This window comes from Heterocephalus glaber, unplaced genomic scaffold (genome assembly GCF_053883595.1).
Source record: "Heterocephalus glaber isolate CG9 unplaced genomic scaffold, H.glaber_assembly_v1.0 deba00001600, whole genome shotgun sequence".
NCBI classification, from domain to species: Eukaryota; Metazoa; Chordata; class Mammalia; order Rodentia; family Bathyergidae; genus Heterocephalus; species Heterocephalus glaber.
This window is the reverse complement of record NW_028258372.1, coordinates 37,697,888-37,716,837: the sequence shown is the minus strand read 5'-3', so window position 1 is coordinate 37,716,837 and position 18,950 is coordinate 37,697,888. Positions and strand designations below refer to the sequence as shown.

Here is an 18,950-nt window from a genome sequence, read left to right as displayed (position 1 = left end):
AATTAACCAAACCAGCTGGCCCCAGCCTAGCTGACGCACACACAGTAGTTTCTGGCATCTGATAGCCTGTGAACCGGAATTTTATTTATCAGCATATTGCATAGCTCACGTAAGGTGCACTGGTATGATGCCTCAAGGCCCTAACAGTTGGGTCTCGCACAGTATTCTCTTCCTGGCAGTGTTTCCCACTGTGTTCTAGTGTCTTGGGAGTGTATTTGGGTTGGGATGTGTAAGACCTGCGTCTCAGGCTTGATTCTGCCACAAAATTTTTATACAACTCTGGGCAAATCATTTTTTCTCTGAGTCTCTGTTTCCTCATCTGCAAATTGGAATTTAATATTCTGTCCCCTGCCTGTCTCACCAGAATGAAGTGCAGTTCCAAGCAGAAAAGGAATCCTCTAGGGCTTTGAAGGTGAAAGGGGTTAGAGCACCTGGGTGTGGTGGCTCACACCCACAATCTCAGCACTCTAGGAGACTGAGGCAGGAGGGTCCCAAATTTGAGCCCAGACTGGGCAACTTAGTGAGATCCTACCTCAACATAAAAATTTTTTTAAAAGGCTGGGGATGTAGCATAGTGTGAAGGTTCTGCATTCTATCCCCAGTACTCAAAAAGGTGTGGTCCCTCAGGTAAGAAGACTATTATTAACAACTTCTGTCCACTCTTCTCCAATTTTTCTGGTAGCACAATACATTGCATTCTAAAACATGACCCTTTATCTTCCATGGGGGGAGTCGGGTCCTAGCCCAGTTTAGCTGCAAAGGGAATAGTAGAAAATGCCTTTAAGATTCAGAGGCAGATAGACCTTTGGACAGCTTTGACATGAGGATTTTGGGGACATGGCCTTCCGGTTTACAGAAGCTTTTCCTTGCCGCCTAGGCTTCCAGCTGCCCCTGCAGTCTCCTCATTTTTTTTTTTTTTTTTTTTTTTTTGGTGCTGGGGATCGAACTCGGGTCCTTGTGCTTTCGCAGCAGGCGGAGAAACCACTGAGCTAAATCCCCGGCCCCAAGTCTCCTCATTTTGTTTTGCTCTCCTGGGACCCAAGGCCTTCCTATGCTTTCAGCCAGACCCCTATAAGGGCCTGCAACCTTCTTGGCCAAGGATGGCTGAATTAAGACCTCTGCACCCCTCGGGCACTCCTACACATGCATTCACCCATGTCCACAGAAAATCTAATTTCTTTACTGTTAGCTGTAATTTCCAAGTACTTGTATCACACGTGGGGATTTGGGGAGAACTGAGGCAAGGAATGCACAAATTGTTTCCAAATGTTTATAAATACTAGATGTAACAGTGGTGGACTTTGGACTGCAGGAGAGTTGAACAATGCACTGCCATACACCAGCGAACTAGGGATGTACACTAGGAGTGACGAATCTCACGGCACACACTGGTGAGCTAAAGAAGCCAGACACAAAAAAGAGCTTCTATTTGTCCCCTTGATGTGAAATTCAAACATGAGAAAAATGAAAATATGGTGTTAGATGTCAGGATGGTGATCCCAGCTACTTAGAAGCTGAGATCGGAGGATCACAAGTTCAAAGCCAGTCAGAGCAACTTAGCAAGACCCTGTCTCAAAAGAGGGGGGCGGGGCTTGGGGTGCAGCTTAGTGCTAGAGCCCTGGCCCAGCGTACGTGGGGCCCTGGGCTCAGTCCTATTACTGAAATAAAAAAGAATAGTGGTTCTGTATGTTGTGTGTTGCCCTTGGGGAAGGGGACAGGAGGGGAAGGGGCCCAAGGTGGGCTTTGGGTGGTGGTCAAGTCTTGCTTCTTGGTCTGGGTGCTGTTCAGCTCGAGGAGAGGCACAGAGTTGCACCTGAATTTTAAGTTGTGCACATTTTGCCCCAAAGGCTGTATTTTGATGAATGCATAACAAATGTGAACATGGATTGATTTTTAAATTGCAATTTGACCTCTCATTTTGCAGTCAGTATCTGTTTTTTCTGTTCTCGAAACAGTTTTGGATTAGGGCATCTGGTAGGTTGGGTCACAGTTGGAAGCCATTGTCCCGCCCTGGGCTGCAGGTGGCTCCTTCCCTCCTGTGGGCTCCTTGGCCTTTACTAAGCTGTAAGATGCTCCGGGAGGCCGAGTCACTGGCAGTGGTAGAGGCCCTGCAGTCACCACTCTTCCAGGCTGCAGAAAGCTCCCCTCTAGCCCTTCCCCGAGCATCCCTGCCTCTCCCCAGGTGGCCCAAGCTGTTATGTCGGTACCATCCTTAGAATTTACTCTGTGTGTCTCAGAAGGTTCCACATGCATGTCTTATCCTTTAGGGATCTCTTGATGCTGGGCCCTCCATCTCCTTTGTGTTTTCGACTCTCCAGTACCTGATACAGAGCCAGCAGAGGAGGCCTCAGGAGACAGTGTCTCTTTGGATGTTGCCTCGAAGTTGTCTTTCTTACAGGATCCTGCCTGGGTAGGGACATGCTTAGGGTGACTTTTTCGTTTACAAGCTGGTAACACTGAAGCCTATTTGTCCCCTCCTACAGCTCTGCTTTGTTTGTAAAATCAGGATGGCGATCCTGGCATCACAAAGCCACAGTGAGGCTTACATGGGCTAAGGTGGAAGCCTGCTGTCTCTCTGCTCTTGGGTGGCATTTTCTATCTTTTCCCTGGTGTGGTGTCAGTAATAGTAGGTCTTAGAAGGAAGTGAGGGCCTCTTCATTCTTCAACAGCACCCCAAATAATCCAGAGTTTGAAAAAGTTCAAAGAAACACTAACAATTTATTGATTTCTTATATTCCCCCCCCCAAAAAACCCAAACAAACAAACAAAACACATGCACATACAGGAAAGCATATACGTGGTGTATCATACAGGGAAACTGAGCTTGACCAGCCCGAGATTCTTACACAAACATGACGGAAGGGGATGGGCTAGAGGGCATCTCTCAGATTCCTTGCAGCATCCTGGGCTTCCCTCCCTGCTTATCCCGGAGCCCCATCACCCATCTCTCAGCCAGCAAAGAGTATCCTGTCGCTGGGGTCCCCAGAGAACTGTGGGATGGAGCCCTGCTGGAGAAGCCACTGGTGGTCAGTGACTCTTAAGCACAGGACTCCCCGGACTCAAGGCGGGCATGGGATTGGTGTCCTTCCTCATTTGTCCCCAAACCAGAACTTCCTGTTTTGAGTGTTGACCCTTGTAGCATGAGGCCAATGTGCACTTAAGATACTAGGGTGTGCATCAGATACACAAAGCCCAGTGAAGGCCTTTCTCTAAGAGTTGCATCCTCAAGCCCTCCCCTCTTGTTCTTCCCAAGTAACAGGCATGCTCAGAGGCCCAGGCGAACAGCCCACCTGGCCAGCTTGAGAGAGCATCAGAGAGGTTGCCTAACTGTTCGTGCCAGGCCCCTGAGGTTGGAGTAGCTGCCTCATTCGCAAAGCAGAGGGATGGGCCCACCTGATTCCTCATTCTGGGGAGACGGAAACCGAACCAAGAGGTGGCAGGAAGCCCGGCCCATGCTGGGGGGCAGGGCACCCCCCTGGGCTTATAAAATTCATGTGTAGCGATTTATTACCCTCTTGTTCTGGCTGGACTGCAGTCCTCTGTAATTGGAGGATTCTAAATCCAAGGGCCTCATGTCATACCTCCCTTCAGCCCCAGGACAGCATAAGCCAGGACAGGGTCAAGGGCTGTTTTGTTCTCGAAATTATTCCAAGTGCTTAGAACCCTCTGCCTGGCACAGAGCGGGTGCCCCATAAACGTTTTAAGAAATGGATCATTCTGGGTCCTGAGGAGTGGCAGAGATAGCCTGAAACCTACTCTTGGGATGGGCTGGTGGAACAGGCTCTCAGGGGGCCCCTGGGAAGGAAGGAGAGCCAGGAGCAGGCCTTTCAGCACGGGTCAAAACAAGGGAGGTGCACTTGTGGGGACACTCCCCCTTCCCGCTCTATTTGAATTCCCTTTCTCCAGTCTCCCGGGACACCAGACTCTCCCTCACTTCTCTCTTGGCAGGCTTGGTGGGAAATACCTGTTAGTAATATCCAATATGCCTCTCCCATCCCATTGGAAGCTGGAGTAGGCAGATGCCCGGCTCTAGCCTCTGCCTATTCCTCTCCCACAGGGAAGATAAGATCAAACAGCCATTCCCTGAACAGCCTTTGGCTCCAAGCACCATTTTTGCCTTCTTTCTCCTGCAATAAGCACATCACAGGCTTCCTGAAAGCAGGGCTTGCAGCTTGAAGCTGCTCTGTGTGTACAGCCCTGGAGGATGACAAATCCTATCTCTTTGGTGTCTGCTCCCCAGTGTCCTTACACAGCTAAGGAAGCACCTTCTGCCTCCGGTGTCCCATCCCCTGCCCAACCCCAGGGAAGAGCAGCATTGTCAGACACATAGGATTGTCCTGTGTGATACACTGAACTTCCCAGCCTGCAGCAGCTTCTTAAGGGGGAGGTCAGCCCCAGCCACACCCCTGGGAGATGGCAGCAGGAAGGCGGCAGGACTCTTCTGTGTACTGACACCAGCCTGGCACAACCCACTCCCAGATCTATGGGCAACTAACCCCAAAGCACATGTTGCCCTTGCCTACAAGGGAGAGACACAGAGTCCTCTGTACTGCCTTACAAGTTGCAATGAAAGGGCACACCTACCGATCTTTCTGCAGCTTGTGGTAATGCTGTTAGGCACTCAAGCACACAATACATGCACACACATGTGACCGCACACTCACATTATACACACACACATGTATACACACACGCGCGCGCGCGCACACACACACACGTATCATTTCTCAGAGGAGGAAGTGTTGACATCAGATATAAGAGTCCCTTTAACTCAAGAAAGCCCCTCTCCCCCCAGGCCGGGGATTTAGCTCAGTGCTTTCACTGCCTGCTGTGCAAGCGCAAGGACCCAAGTTCGATCCCCGGTACCAAAAAAAAAAAAAAAAGAAAGAAAGAGAGGGCCCCCACCTCCCCAATCCCCATTGCCTGCTAGTTCCCCCAAGGAAAAAAAACGAACCTAAAAATATTTCCACCCTCCACAGTTTCCAGGTTTGCTCTCAGATGCATTTGAAACTTTCCAAATACTGCACAAGATGGACAGAAAAATCCATCCAGCGAGGCCTGAGGTCTTCTCAACTGGGTCATAGCCTTCTGGAAAAAGAGCAATCCTCAAGTTAGCATGGGGTACGATGGTTCTGTCCCAGTAAGAGCAGCACAGACTGCCACCCCCTGCCACCTGCATCTGTCCTTGGGTGTGCTCTGACCTGAGAGTGGATTCAGAGCCACCCTTGACCAGTTCCTGTCGGTTTAGGAACCCACCGGCTCGCTGGTTGGCTGTGGCCTGCCGCTCCCAGCAACCCCTGCTCCCCTGCTCGAGGCTAAGCGTCACGTGCTCATTAGAAATCTGCAGGCCACTCTCCCCTTTCCTGACCTTACGTTATTGAAGCTCATCTATCTGGAGCGCTGTACTCAGACACAGTTTGTCCCAACACGGTTTCAGCCCTCTCTCCCCACCAAGACCCTCCCCGGGATTCAGGTCTAGGTAGTTGCCCAAACATGGTTTAGGCTGAGAGGTCAGGAGGCCTCATCCTCATTCCTGGCGATTTGCAGATGGCTCCACACTGGGGCTGCCTCTGGGCTCCTCTCTAGGTTTGCTGGCATCTGCTCTCAGTATCTAGCTGTGGTTCTCGGTTTACCTGCACCAGGAGCACTTTGTTTTATTTCATTTTGTTTGTTTTTGAGACAGGGTCTCTCTGTGAAGTTCAGGCTGATCTTGAACTCACTGAGATCCTCTTGCCTTAGCCTCCAGGGATTAAGGCATGCGCCACCATGACCGGTTCAGGAGCACTTTGGATACTTACTCACAAATACATTTTCCTGGACCCCACTCTGTGGCTACCGAATCAGAACAACTGGGGCCAGGATCAGGAGTATGCATTTTAGCCAGCACCTCAGAAGACTCTAACAAATGCTAAGGCTCACAAACCTTTGACAAAGTATTGGTTCTGAGTTTCTGGTCCCTTAAATCTCAGCTGGAAATAAGCTTGGTATATAAATAAATAGGTATGTTCGGAGACTGGAAAGTGGATTATAAGGATAGAAAAGTGAGCCATGGAGGACTATTGTGTAACTCCAGTTACTCATATTCTATAACCCCACAGTCCTGGGTTGGACAGCGGGGAACTTACACAGCTGTAACTAGCAGTCCCGCCCTGACCCTGGCACTTCTGGTGCTACCATCTCTCATGTCAGTGGTGCACAGCCCATGCCTTCAGCCAGGGTCTACACAGCTGCCTTCAAATCCTCCTGTCAGACGGAGCCAGGCTGACTAGCAGGCCAGGGGAGGGCTCTGTGTTCCTGTGGAGCCCAGGCCTAGCCCCCGCTCTGCACTTGGCTGAGGCTGCAGCAGTCGTCCTGCAGGTGTCCCTGGCCCTGAGATGGGAAGATTCTTACCTGCAAGCTGAGCTTGCTTGGACAGTCTCTTCTTAGAATCGGGAGGTAAAATTCCTGAGGCTGTTGGCCCCGGCTAGGGTTCCCAGCATGCTCCTATCGAAACCTTGCTGCAAGGGGAGAAACAGGTACTGTGTGACACACCCAAAGACAAAGCTGTGTGAGACTCCTTGGGGTCAGAAACTGCCCTCCCAGAAGGAGCAGCCTCGGCTCCCTTGACCTCTGCACGGAGGTGTTCTGGCTACTGTGTATGTAAGCTGGGGCTGAGGCTGGCCTAATGGTCTGTGCCACCATTAAGCTGCTAATACCCATGAGTTAGCAAACTGTGTTTGGCTCCTCATCAGCTCATGTGAGTTTCTTGCTCACTTTTGCAGAAACCCAAGTCAAGGCATGAGAATTTAGGCTGGTACTCATGACTCTATGCAGCACAAAAATCCAAATCAGATTACAAGAACTTGAGTTTTTGTTTCTTCTGACTGTCTTTGTTTTTCTTTCTTTTGTTTTTTAAAATCCAACAAGAGCTCTTGGGCAGGGAGGATGGGCCCAGTGCTTCTCAAAGTCAGGGGCAGCTCCCATCAGCAGCCGTTCCCCATCGTCAGCCCAGCCCCAGCCCCAGCCCCAGCTCCAGCTCCTGCTGGGGGCAGATTGAGCCTCGATCTTGTTCTTTCTCTAGTAGAGAGCAAGTGCTCAGTGCAGGCTCCAGGGGCAGTGAGGATGGCATAGTGTTGGAGGAGCCATTGGCCGGGGGGCTTCAGCAGAGGGTCCTGGTCAGGTCTGAGTTGTATCTCAGGCCCACGGGAAGAGGAGAGGAGATGACAGGGTGCATAACAGCAGCCAGCCCGAGCCCCAGTCCTACTGTGCTTGGGCATGAAGTGCATGATGTCGTTTTTCCCCAGCAGATGTGCTTGCTTGCTCCTGTTCAGCTTGGCTGAATTGGGTGGAAAGAACGTGCAAGTGAAAGGCTCTCCTCCTGCCCTGACTTGCTGAATCCAGACAAACTCCTCGGACCTTGAGTCCCTTGTCAGCAAAATGGGCATAAGCCATGTGGCCTGTCTCACCGTGCTTGTGACAAGGCAATGAATGGTGGATATGAATGCGTGTCAGGAACAGAAGCTCGACCTGGATCCTGCCCGGGCTGTTGTCAGGCACAGCTGGAGTGGAGACGAGTGGTTCCCAAGGGCACCATGTGGAAGGGACTTCACAGGAAGCGCAGTAAGTGCATTCCCCAAGCAGCTCAGCCAGGAGCGAGGAGCTGAATCCACTGGAGCTCCCTCAGACAGCTTGAGGAAGCTCTCGCCCTGTTCTCCTTACCTGTATCTTCCCTTCTCCGGGGCTCGCCTGGCAGCTGTGCTTGGCTAAGCCCACTCTCCTGGCAGCATTTTCAAAGAAGGGCTCTGGATGGTCAAGTGCAGAACAAGGGCCACTGTCTGCATGCAGATTTCCCAAGTCTCCTGGGCCACAGTGACTTCCTGGGCCCTCTACTGTTTCCCTGCAGTGCCGGAGAGCAGCTGTCCCTCCTCCTGCCCGGGGGGACACATGGGTGTGCATCCTCCTCCTCCTCCATCCCCCTCATTCTCCCTCCTCCCGCTCTCCCTCTCATGACTAAGATGCTTGGATCCCCTGTCTTTAACAGGCCCCTTTCCACACACAGCCTCTTTCCTTCCTTTCAGGGCCAAACTGTAGCCCCCAACACCCTGATTCCCATCATCACCTCACCCACTCCAGCTCCACGATGCTCCCGTTGCTGGGCAGAAGTGCTCGGAGGTCCCCTTGAGACTCTGAAGCACCAGACAGATGCAGGGCCTTTCCTGGGCTCCATCCTCTTTGTCCCCTCTATGGCACTGGGAATGCTGCCCACCATCCCTGGGAACTTTTTCCTTTCCCACAAGGTCTTCCACCCCTTCCTGGGCACCGTACACACTCTCTCCTTCCTCCTTCTCAGCCCCAGGTGAGGGCTTTGTGGGCCTGCCCTTGACTCCGAAGTCTCACCCGTAGTCACGAGCCCCATGAGGGTCTTGCCCATTCTCATGGCCCTCACCAGTCTGCACTGCAGCTCTAGTCTCTCTGCTAGGGTCCCACACCACATCCTGCTCGGCCCCCACCCAAGTTGTCCAGACTCAACTCACTCCATGAGCTTCCTGGACCTCTTGCCAACTGATATATTTCTGTTAATTTGATCACAGTGTCTTTAAGTGAAAGCTTTGAGAGTCATCAGTCCTACACTTCTGCTTCTTCCATCCCCAGTCGTTTATTTCCACCTCTCTGCTGCCCACATCTCAGCCCAAAGAATGGCTGCTGCAGGACTGGGAAAGAAAGGTCATGTGGAGAAGTCACATATCACAAGCCCGGAGAGAGGCCTTGGTGCCTGCTTGCACTGGGGGTCATTGAGGACACAGGGGACAAAGGTCACCCTAGACAAGCACAACGGCCTCGAGGGTCTACTCTGTCTCTTGCACTGGTGTGGAATTCATCATGCTTCCATCATGAGACCCTCTATTCAAAGCCTTGATTGGCACAAAGGCACAAGTCCAAACTCTTTGGCTTGCAACTGAAGCAGTTTTGTAATCCAGCCCAAACCTGCCTTTCAGCCTAAGTGCACATCTACCCCCTCCCAAATGACCTGTGTGCTCTTTGTTCCCCTTGCTTCGTCAGTTTGCTCCTAAACCACCCTGCTCCAGGACATTGACATACTTCCTCTGCCCTTCACACACCCAGTGACCCTAGTAGATCCCAGAGCCTGGGGGTTTGGGCAGTGTTGATCAAGATCATTGATTCTCAGACCCTCCTTGGGTGGGAGTCTCCCCTGGCATGGTGGGCATCAATCTGTCTCTCCCTTCTTGGTCCCCTGGGACTTCAGTACAGGGCACATCAGAAGGGGCTGTGGGGTGGGACCTTACCTGTCTGAGGACACCCTGCAGCTCCCTGATGGACCACATGTCAGACAGGAGGAGCCGAGCAGCCTCTGCAGCCTTGGGTGAGGTGCTGGGCAGGTGAGAAGTGTGATTGTGAGAAAAAAATCCTCTGCCAGGAGGTAACAGAATGACCCTTCCTCCCACCATCCTTAGCATGCATGGGATACATGACAGAGGGGCACAACCCCACCCCTGCCCACCTAGAGGCACCCTGGGGGCCATTAGCTGGTCCTGCAGCCCTTGTGCTGGGGAGATGGAGCCCTGTGGACCACACCAAAGCTCCCATGCAGTTGGGTCTGCTGCCCCATGTCTCCTGCTGATCCTCTGAGGACCCAGTGCCCCTGCATGTCCCCCAGCCAAGAAGTGCACTGCCTCTGTCCCTCTGTCCAGCCTTGAGACCTAGAAACTATGCCTGTAGCCTCCAGCACTCTTGGTTTCTGGAATTGCTCTCCCATCAGAGGCCTCACACCTGCCCTTCCTTGTACTAGATGCTTTCCCACGTCCACCTCAGTGCCTCTGTGTAGGGAGGGAGAGGGGCTATACTGCGGGAAGGCCGACAGGGGGCGCCGTCTGCTCCCCACAGACCTGCTGCGGCACAGGTTGTTGACGTTGTTGAGCATGCTGCTGGAGAAGTACTGCTTGGCCATCTGCGGCTGCGAGGCCATCAGGTTCCTCACAGTGTAGCAGGCCGAAGACAAGATGTCTTCCGAGTTGCTGGTGTTGCCAGTGTGGCTGGTGAGGAGCCTAGTCACCTCTGGGAATACTTGGTTCCCTGGGAGAGAAGGAGTTGCCACAGGGTCAGGATTGCCAAGGGAAGGAGGGGCTGAGGGGCTCCCTCCAAGGCCACAGTCCTAGGCTGCCCTCGGTCGGGCTCTGAGCTAGGTGGCCCCACAGGGCTCCATGCCAGTTCCAATCCAGAGGAGACCTCTGCAGTCCTGCCCACCTCAGAGACCACTCCTTCCCATCTCCTCGGCCAGCTTCCCCTCTGAATGCTCACCCTGGGGAATGGTTCAAGAGTGACCTTCCCGCAGGCTCTGGAACATGGGCAGCCTGCCATGTCCTGTCCGGAGGGGGAAGGGGCAGGCGCTCTTACCCATCACTCTGTGCAGCACAGGATGGCGGGACATGTTGCTCAGGAGGGAGGCCCCGGACCGCACCACGTCCGAGTTGCCAGATTGCAGGAGGCGGGCAATTTGTGGTAAGCCCTTTTCTTTCAGTCCAATCAACTGGCTCATGCCGCTGGACATCTACGAGAGAAGCCCCGGGAAGAGCTGGCTCATGGCTTCCCAAGCACCAGGCAGGCAGAAAGCGACAGGAATCCCAATCCCAGAACCCGGGACCTTTTGTCCTTCACACTGGAAGCATGGGCAGACACAGAAATTGCTCACACCTGGGTGCCAACAGAACTTGGGCTCACTTGCCCCCTCCTGCCCTTGCTCCCTGCCCCCTGGATGACAGCTTGCAGCCCAGCTGGGAGGGAGAATCTCATTTCTCTCACTCATGGTGACCGAGAGTCAGCTTCTAAAGTGTCCATACCTTACCCAACTGTCTCAGCTCTGCCTCCCTCGAATACCCTTCCCAGAAATACCTGCTCACAGGGAACATGGTCAAAGGCCTTTGTCAATTAAAAAAGGACCAGGGCTAGGGGTGTAGCTCAATGGTAGAGCACTTGCCTAGCATGCACAAGAGCCTGAGTTCTAAACCCAGCACTGCAAAATGAACAAACAAACAAACAAAAAACCGTTATCCTCCAATTTCCCTACCTGTGCTGAAATTCCAATCATATTTATTATGGGCTTGCCTGAGATAAAGATGGATCAGTCATAGTCTGGGACCCCATGGAAATATACTTGGGGTCCCTTGGAGGTAGCCCAGCTCATCCAGGCCTCTGAACAACAAGGTATCCTGCTGGGGCCTGGGCTGGGCCAGTTTGGGCTCACGGAAACCCCAGCCTCTCTCCCTCGCAGGCAAGTTTCCTTTACTCTTAGGCCATTAGCATCCACTGCTGCCCAAGTCCATTTCATCCTAAGTAAAGCCAGGGGACAGTTAGTGACCTGTAGGCCTTCTCCAGCCCCTCTGTATACCATCACGTCCCCAAAACTGTGTTTGGGTTTGAAACCTGTTCTAGTCCCGTTACATCTTCCTCTGAACCTGCTCACATGCCAAATTCTTTTTCGACTCTGTCAATTCACCAAACAGAGGCTCCTGCCAAACACACTCTCCATCCCAGGTAGTCAGGAGGCCAGCACTGGGCCGGGATCCAAGAGGCAAACAGGTTAGTGGGCACCACCCCGAGCTCCGGAGAGCAGGGCCATCTCCCACAGCCTCCATGCCCAGGCCAGGGCCTCTCATGCTCATCTCTGCAGCCCGAAGCTCACAGCCTGCATGCATTTGACAGACGAGGCCAGGGACGGGCTGGGGGGAAAAGCGGGGAACCGAGCCTGGAGTGCGGGGAGCAGCGGGAGGGGCCCCTCACCAGCCCCTTGCTGGCCGTCAGGTTCTGCAGGGCGCCAGCGCAGGCCTCCAGGGTGGCGTCCTTCTTGCTCTTGCCCATGAGGTTCAGGTAGGTGCGGATGGCATCTGAGTGGTACAGCCAGCCGCTGCCCCTGGGGTTGGTCTCTTCCTCGGGAAGGGGACACTCATAGCTGTTGTTCTGAGGACAGAGAGCAGGTCAGGGGACACGAGTGGAGCATCCTTTCCCTCCCTGAACTTCAGGGTCGTGGTGACTGACAAGAGGAACTGAGAAAGTGCTTGCAGAGTCAGGGCGCCTGTGTATCCCAGCATGCCACAGAAAGGTCCTCCGCTGTCTCGGGGTTGAGGGGGGCAGGTGGCATTCCTGTTACCTCAGGAAGTGTGCTTCAGGGAAGCCTCAGCTGGGACCTTCCAGCCTCGTGAGGCTCTCTGGGGTCTCACTGCAAGAAGCTTCCTCCCTTCTGGGGTTAGAGTGTGGGTTTGACCTGCCCTAGATCCCCAGGGACGGTCTGGGCCTGGTTTCCAGCTGTGCCCAGGAGAGGAGACCTGACCCTCCTTCCACTGTGTCCTCCTTGGGGGGTTCTGGAGGTGGTGCCCGAGAAAGGTCTGAGTTCTGGCTGCCCCTTGGCCTTACGGGTCAGAGAGAAGATGGGAGATGAGGCCTGCCCTTGGAGTGGGCACCAGAAGGCAGATCCCCTCACTGTGCAGATGGAGGGCCCTCTCCAGCTCTGAGAGAGCAGCACACTCCAAGGCCGAGGCTTTGGCAGAGGCCTGGCCCCTAGGGCTGCTTTCAGGCCCCAGGAAAGCCAAGAGGAAGGGTGGGTAGGGCAGTGGCCCTCGGGTGGCCCTGGCTCTGCCCGGTGCTCACCATCATCTTATTGCTCTTGTTGCTGAAGCAGCCGGTGGAGGACTTCTCCATGTAGGCATTGCGGGCATTGTACTCCAGCTGGCGGTAGCGGGTGGGCACCTCAGCATCCAGGCGGTAGGAGAGGTTGTGCAGGATGCACATGCAGTTCTCCACAGACTGTGGAGCAAGCAGAAGCAGGCACGTGAGCCACCGCCAAGCCCCCAGGGGGCTCTGGGCTTTCCACCCACCTGAGTGACCAGAGCAGCATCCAGAGAGATGAACAGAAGACCACTGCACCTTCAGCCTGCAGGGATCTCCTAGGGACTCTGCTGGGACCTGGATTTGAATCCTGGCTCTGTCATTTCCTGGCTATTTGAACCTGAGTGACCTGCCTCGCCTTTGTGGGCTTCAGTTTCCTCAGCTGTAAAATGGAACTGAAATCACTCCAATGGCTACTGGGAAGGTTATACAGGGTGCCCCTGCATCCTTGGGATCCAGCTGTGCATGGTGAGTACCAGTCATGGGACGTTTCTTAGGTCTCGATGGCATTGGGGACAGTTTGATGTGTGCTGATTGGAAGGCTGCAGTGCTGAAGAATGCATCTTCCCTCTGGAACAGCCTCCCCAAGGAGCACCCCAGTCCGGTGGGTGCCAAAGTTCCCTCCTCCCCACTGCCCTTCCTGCTTGCTCTTTTCGCAGCTGCTCCTCAGCCTCCAATGTCACCTATGCATATAGCATACGGACAGTGAGCTCCAGGACCTAGGACTCAGAGCCTGCTGGGCCCACATCCTTGTCACCTGCCCTTGGTAGGCCTCTAGGCTGGGGGGTAGCAGATTTACCCTCCTAGCCATGCCTGGTCCCTGCCGGGGTCTGAGGAAATCTGGCTTCCTGAGCAGAAAAGCACTTTGCCCACGGGAACCAGGCAGGGCAGCCAAGTGACAAGGCTGTCCTCTGGGGCCCTTTTGTCACTTCCAGGGGAGGCAAGAGGAGATAAAATCCCTCCTCAAGGAAATGGCACTCAGGGCTCAAGTACCATGAGGCCCTGCCTGACCCCTGGGCACTGCTGGACTTCCCTGCCCGCTGAGCCACTCGGCTGTGGTGGAAGTAACCCAGCCTGCAGCTGATCTTCCCTTCATGATTCGTCCCTTCTGTCTCTGCTGGCAGGAGGTGGCCTGCCAATGGCATTTTTGGAGGCAGTGGGAAGAGAGCTGTGGTAGAAGGAAGGGCATGGAAGCCCCAGGACACATCGCGAGTACCAGGAACCGTGTGGCCCCGAGTCTGCGCCTGTTTGCTACGCCTGGCCTCCAACACCTCCTCTGCTGCCCTAGACTCTGTCTGTTCTGTCACCAGGGCCAGGCTCAAAGCCACGCAGAGAATGAACCCTGACTCGTGGGATCTGGGAGACAGAAATGGCAGAACCTGGAGTCTGAGGATCTGGCCTCACTGATTTGAACGGTGGCTCTGGGCTTGGCAAGTCTGGACACTGAGGCTGAGGTGTCACCAGGGGCTGCACTCTCACCTTGTCATCGCAGCGGCTGGCTGCCACACAGTTCTGGACATAGGCCATGAGGGAGTCGATGAGCCCTGTGTAATTCCGCATGGTCTGGCGGCCGGCATCAGCAGAGCTCAGATTCCTGGGGCACAGAACAGAGAGAGGAGGATGTGGGCAGTGAGGCAAGGAGAGGACAGGGAGGGAGGAGAGAGTGCAGGGGGACATGCAGGGGCAGGTGGGAGAGGAGCAGGCAGACAGGATGGGCAGGGGAGGTTGGAGGTTGTGGTAGCAGGAGGAAGGAAGGAAGAGAAGGGGAAAGAGAAGAAAAGAGCAGAGGAGGAAAATGAAAGGAAGAAAGGAAGGAAAGAAAAAATTATTTAGTCTCCAGGCCCTTCACTCTCAATGGCTCCACGGGAAACTGTAGGTGGCAGGCCCCACGCCCCACTAGACAGCCACCACGTCTAGTGGGTGGGGCAGGGCCAAAGCTGGAAGGTCCTGTAGGATAGGCATCTTCTGTGGGATAGGAAGAATCTCTCTGGGGTGCGGGATGGGGGAATGGAGCTTGAAGGGCTTCCATAGGGACCAGGTGGACCCCCCTCCCCCGCAAGCTGTGTTCTGCCACCGCATAGCTCATCCCCGTACAAGGTGGGTCCTTCTGCCTGATGGTGGCGGTGGTGCATGCGTGCCTGTGTGTGTGTGTGTGTGTGTGTGTGTGTGTGTGTCTGTGTGTGTGTGTTGTCTGCTGTTGCTTCCAGCAGCCCCATAAAGTCCTTAATTAACTGGCTTTTCATCTCCCCAGTCTGCTCCGTGGAGGCTGCTGCTAGAGGCTGGTGGGAGAAGCACAAGTTGAGACACAGAAGTTCATGGCACCTGCACTCACCACTCGGGATTCTCAGGAGTTGGGGAAGACAAACCCTACAGGAGCAATATACGACCCCAAGGGGGATCTTGCTATACCATCCCACACTCCAGATGGGCGCTCACCCCTCAGCTCATAAACCTCTGCTCTGAGAAGAAGCAGAGCCAGATCCCTCCTCTAGCAGCCTCACAGGGGCTTTGCCACACCCTTGTGTGGAACTCAGACAACTTTGGGCAAAGTGTGCCATCTTCATGCCAACGAACATGGCAAATGGTTACGGCACCACAGTGGGAAAGTGACTCATAAGTAGCCAATCAGTAGACTTTTGTCTAAAAGAATGCTCTTCAAGATAGTACAAGAAATGCATTTTTCCAGGAGTGGAGGGGGGTGGATTGTTGAACCAGTTTGAATATTTAGATCCAGCCATTTCCACTCTTCAGTTCCTAATTGTGTCAAGGAAGGTGATGGGATCCTGAGCCTCACCCAGACCTTAGGACATTAGTAAGCCATGCCTGGTCCCTCATCTTGGAGCCTGCCTGCTCCCGAGATCCAGGGCCAGGCTGGATGCAGTGTTCTCTGGCCAGGCCAGGTGTTGCCAGAGATGGCACTGCCTGGGGAAGGGGCCAGGGCTGGGTGGAAAGACTCCCTGTGCCCTCTTCTCTCACCTCAAGCAGCCTGTGGCGTTGAAGAAGACCTCAGGGTCCACCGTGTCCCTGGACATGTTGCTGTTGCCATCACACCAGCCCGAGAAGGGAATGATGACCCGGTCAGCCAGAACAGGAAGGGCATCGGCCACCAGCTCCTCCTTTAGCTCATCGGTGGAAGAAAGGTTCCAGAGCAGCCCTGAGGGATGGAGACTGTCACCTCAGAACTTGTGGCTCAGAGGAACCAGGGGTCCCCTGCCTTAAGCCTGGGTTCTAGCACATGGAGCCTCTCTGGTGGCCTTGGTCCATTGAACCTATTTTCTGACTCCTTTATGACCCCATTCTCAATGTCCCCACTGGACTGAGGGTCCTTTGAGGACAGGTAACACCTAGACTTCTCTGTTGAGGTCAAAATATAGCACATGGATGGTGACCAAAATATATTTGATGGATCAGTGGCTTTAATATTTACTTATTATTCAGATACTGGCAATTGAACCCAGGGCCTTGTGCATACCAGGCAAGCACTCTACCCCTAGCTTCATCAGCCCTTTTAAAAATTTTATTTTGGAGGTGAGGTCTTTCTTGCTAAGTTGCTCAGGCGGGCCTTGAACTTGAGATTCTCCTGCTTCAGTCTCCCAGTTAGCTGAGATTATAGGTGTACGCCATCAGTCCCTAATCAGTGGTTTTAAATATAAATTTTAGCACCTGGGGTCTTCTAACGTTCTCTGTTTTCCATCTGAAAGTCTTTTCAGAACTCCTTCTCAACTGTTACTCTCCACATGGACTTGTCGTCCTGGTGGAATTTCAGGTCTTCACAGTGAAATCTTTCTCTGATGCACAGGTGAGTGCTAAAGACCCCAACAACTTTGCTCTCTCTCCTGGACCCACAAATCCCAGGCTCTGCTGCATATGGATCCTGCCTGGATACCAGCCTTTCTCTTCTTGCACTCTACTCTCAAAAAGACCAGAACCTCTTGTGGGGGGTGTGTGTGTGTGTGTGACACCAACCCACGGTCAGCATTTAGGGGTGACATTGGACTGGTAGTTGCAAGATGACAAGCAGTGCAGGGCAAGGTTGCTCCTGACCCAGTGCCAGAGAGTTCTGCCTCTTGGATGACTTTTCCCGAAATGAGTTGGGTTGCTCTAGCTAAAATCAAGAGCACCTACTATGGGAAAATGTGCTAATCTGGCTAAGGCTAGTGCCACTGGGCTCCTAGGATGGCAGCCCAGGCCAAATCTGCACAGGTGTGACTTGGTCAGGCCCGGCAGAGACGAGCCACCCCCAGCAGCCTTGCACAGCCCCACCTGGCTCTCCATGCTGCGCCCCCTACCTGTCAGTTGTTTCTGGATCTCCGTGCTTCCCGTTCTCCGCAAGAGGTTGACGGCCTCTCGGATCCCATTCTGCCTCCGGGTCTCCAGCTTGTTGGGGTTGCTCCGGAACACCAGGTTGCGCAGGGCCCCCGCTGCAGCCTGCTGGACGTTCTGGTTGGGGCTGCGGAGGAGGTCCACTAGCTTGCAGATGCCTCCCAACTGGTAAACCTGCAGGAAGAGTTGCCTGTCAGTGGGGACTGGGGTAGGAGGAAGCCGAGCCAATTATTCTCTGCTGAAAGCAGATATTTCTCAGACCAAAAAGTCTACTTTCAGTTTAGAAACACTCAAGCAAACCAAAATAGATTAGTAGCATGAGGTAACGGTAATTGACCCAGCCCAGAACCCAAAAGACATGGATTCAGATCCTAGCCCTTTTGCATCCTAGCCAGGTGACTGCCAGCAAGCTGCCCCTCTTTCCTGAACCCTGTTTTCCTCCTCTGCAGCACGGTGGTGAGAGCTGGATGAGCAAATGTATACATAGGCACCTCAGAATCTCAGGCAGAGCACAGACAGAAGAGAGATGTTCTCCTGGAATCTTCTTTCTCCTACTGGAAACTTCCATGCTGACTAACCCTGGCTGCAAGGAAACGAATTTATGGCACAACATCTTGGGCTGGACTGCAGAGCCTGTGGGTGTTCTTTCTGCCAGCCCCACCTGAAGAAGCTTATGGGAGGAAGAGAGGTAGGGGGAGAGAGTGGAGAGACAGGGGTAGTCGTGTTCCTCACTGGAATTTGAGAAGAGATTTCTGTTGACCCATAGCTCTCACTGAAAGTTCTCTTCCATAGCCAACGGGTGGAAATGTACTCCTCTAATGTCCACTCAACAGTGGGCTTTGCTTTGCACATTAAGATGCCAGCTCTGACCTTGGGCAATGCCAGGCATACTCTTTTTCTGCCAGCTGGGCAGGGTGAGAAGGAGGCAACTGCATGTGCCCCTGCCCATCTCCAAATGCAGGGTCAGGCTGCCATGCCCAGGCCCTGCCCAGGACTACTGGGAGGAAGATGTTTGGCCAGTTACCTGTTGCTTGGCGGATTCATCCTGGAAGCAGGTGTGCTGGATGTAATAGGCCCCGATAGCCTGGTACTTCTCATCCTGGGAGCTCAGGTACTGCACAGCCTTGGGGATAGTCAGTCCACTGCACTCGATGTCCTCGCTACAGATCCTGTGAGGATAGCAGCAAGGATGTGTCATGGGGGAGCTGGGCACCCTCGTGAGTAGGTTCAGAGTCTTCCTTGCATACCTGAGCTGACACAGCCTCATCTTCCCTCCAGAGGGTCAAAACAAGGCAGGCTGGCCCATTTGGAGAAGCCCTTGGGAACAGCTCCCCTAGAGAAGGGAGAGGCTCACACACAGGATTTTCCCCTGAAGGGACCCTGGCTGCGATGAGGCCTAGTTATGAGTTATGTTAAGTTCTGCACAGGCCTCTGTCTAGGAGCCTCTCCAGCTCTGATGGTGTGGAGTGACAGGAGCCCTTTCCATCTGAGCGAGTCCCGCTTCCTAATGGCACTTAACCCTACTCCACGGGTCCCCTTCAGCATTTATACAGGGAGTCCCCTCCCCATGTGTACGAGACTCACATTTTCCCATATCAGGTGCTCAATAAATAGTCACGATTTTAGCCAGAGCGACCCAACCTTGTTTCTGGAAAAACCTTCCAAGAGGCAGAGGTCTCCGGCACTAGGTTAGGAGCCCTTGTTCTGTCCTGCTTTTCCTACTGAAATGTCACTTCTAAATGGCTTGTCACTCATCCCCTCTGTAGCTCACCCAGACCCTCCGTTCATGGCCTCCGGGTGGAGCCAAATGCTGCCCTGATCAGTCTCCGAGGGTGAGAGTTCTTAATCTTTTTCCAAATGATACTGTTTAACTCATAGATTTATAATGGGGGTCTCCTTATTTTCAGAATAGTGTGGTATCAGTAGGAAAGAGCAAAGGACAGAGAGTCAGTTTTGTGGCCTTGGGCAAG

At 53.6% G+C, this 18,950-nt stretch overlaps 1 protein-coding gene across 1 annotated transcript in view; it reads right to left on the bottom strand.

Annotated features, from left to right (window-relative positions):
- Positions 1-2,698: 2,698 nt before the first annotated feature.
- Pkp1 (plakophilin 1) overlaps positions 2,699-18,950 on the bottom strand; it is a 44,868-nt gene continuing 28,616 nt past the window's right edge. Inside the window, exons 4-14 of the mRNA XM_004862253.3 lie at positions 18,005-18,149; positions 16,947-17,154; positions 15,634-15,811; positions 14,137-14,251; positions 12,640-12,795; positions 11,776-11,952; positions 10,393-10,546; positions 9,885-10,071; positions 9,285-9,369; positions 6,391-6,497; positions 2,699-5,088 (exon numbers count right to left, since the gene is read on the bottom strand). Of these exons, the coding sequence (XP_004862310.2) occupies positions 6,423-6,497; positions 9,285-9,369; positions 9,885-10,071; positions 10,393-10,546; positions 11,776-11,952; positions 12,640-12,795; positions 14,137-14,251; positions 15,634-15,811; positions 16,947-17,154; positions 18,005-18,149 (1,480 nt within the window). The 3' untranslated portion in view covers positions 2,699-5,088; positions 6,391-6,422. The remainder of the gene's footprint in view (positions 5,089-6,390; positions 6,498-9,284; positions 9,370-9,884; positions 10,072-10,392; positions 10,547-11,775; positions 11,953-12,639; positions 12,796-14,136; positions 14,252-15,633; positions 15,812-16,946; positions 17,155-18,004; positions 18,150-18,950) is intronic.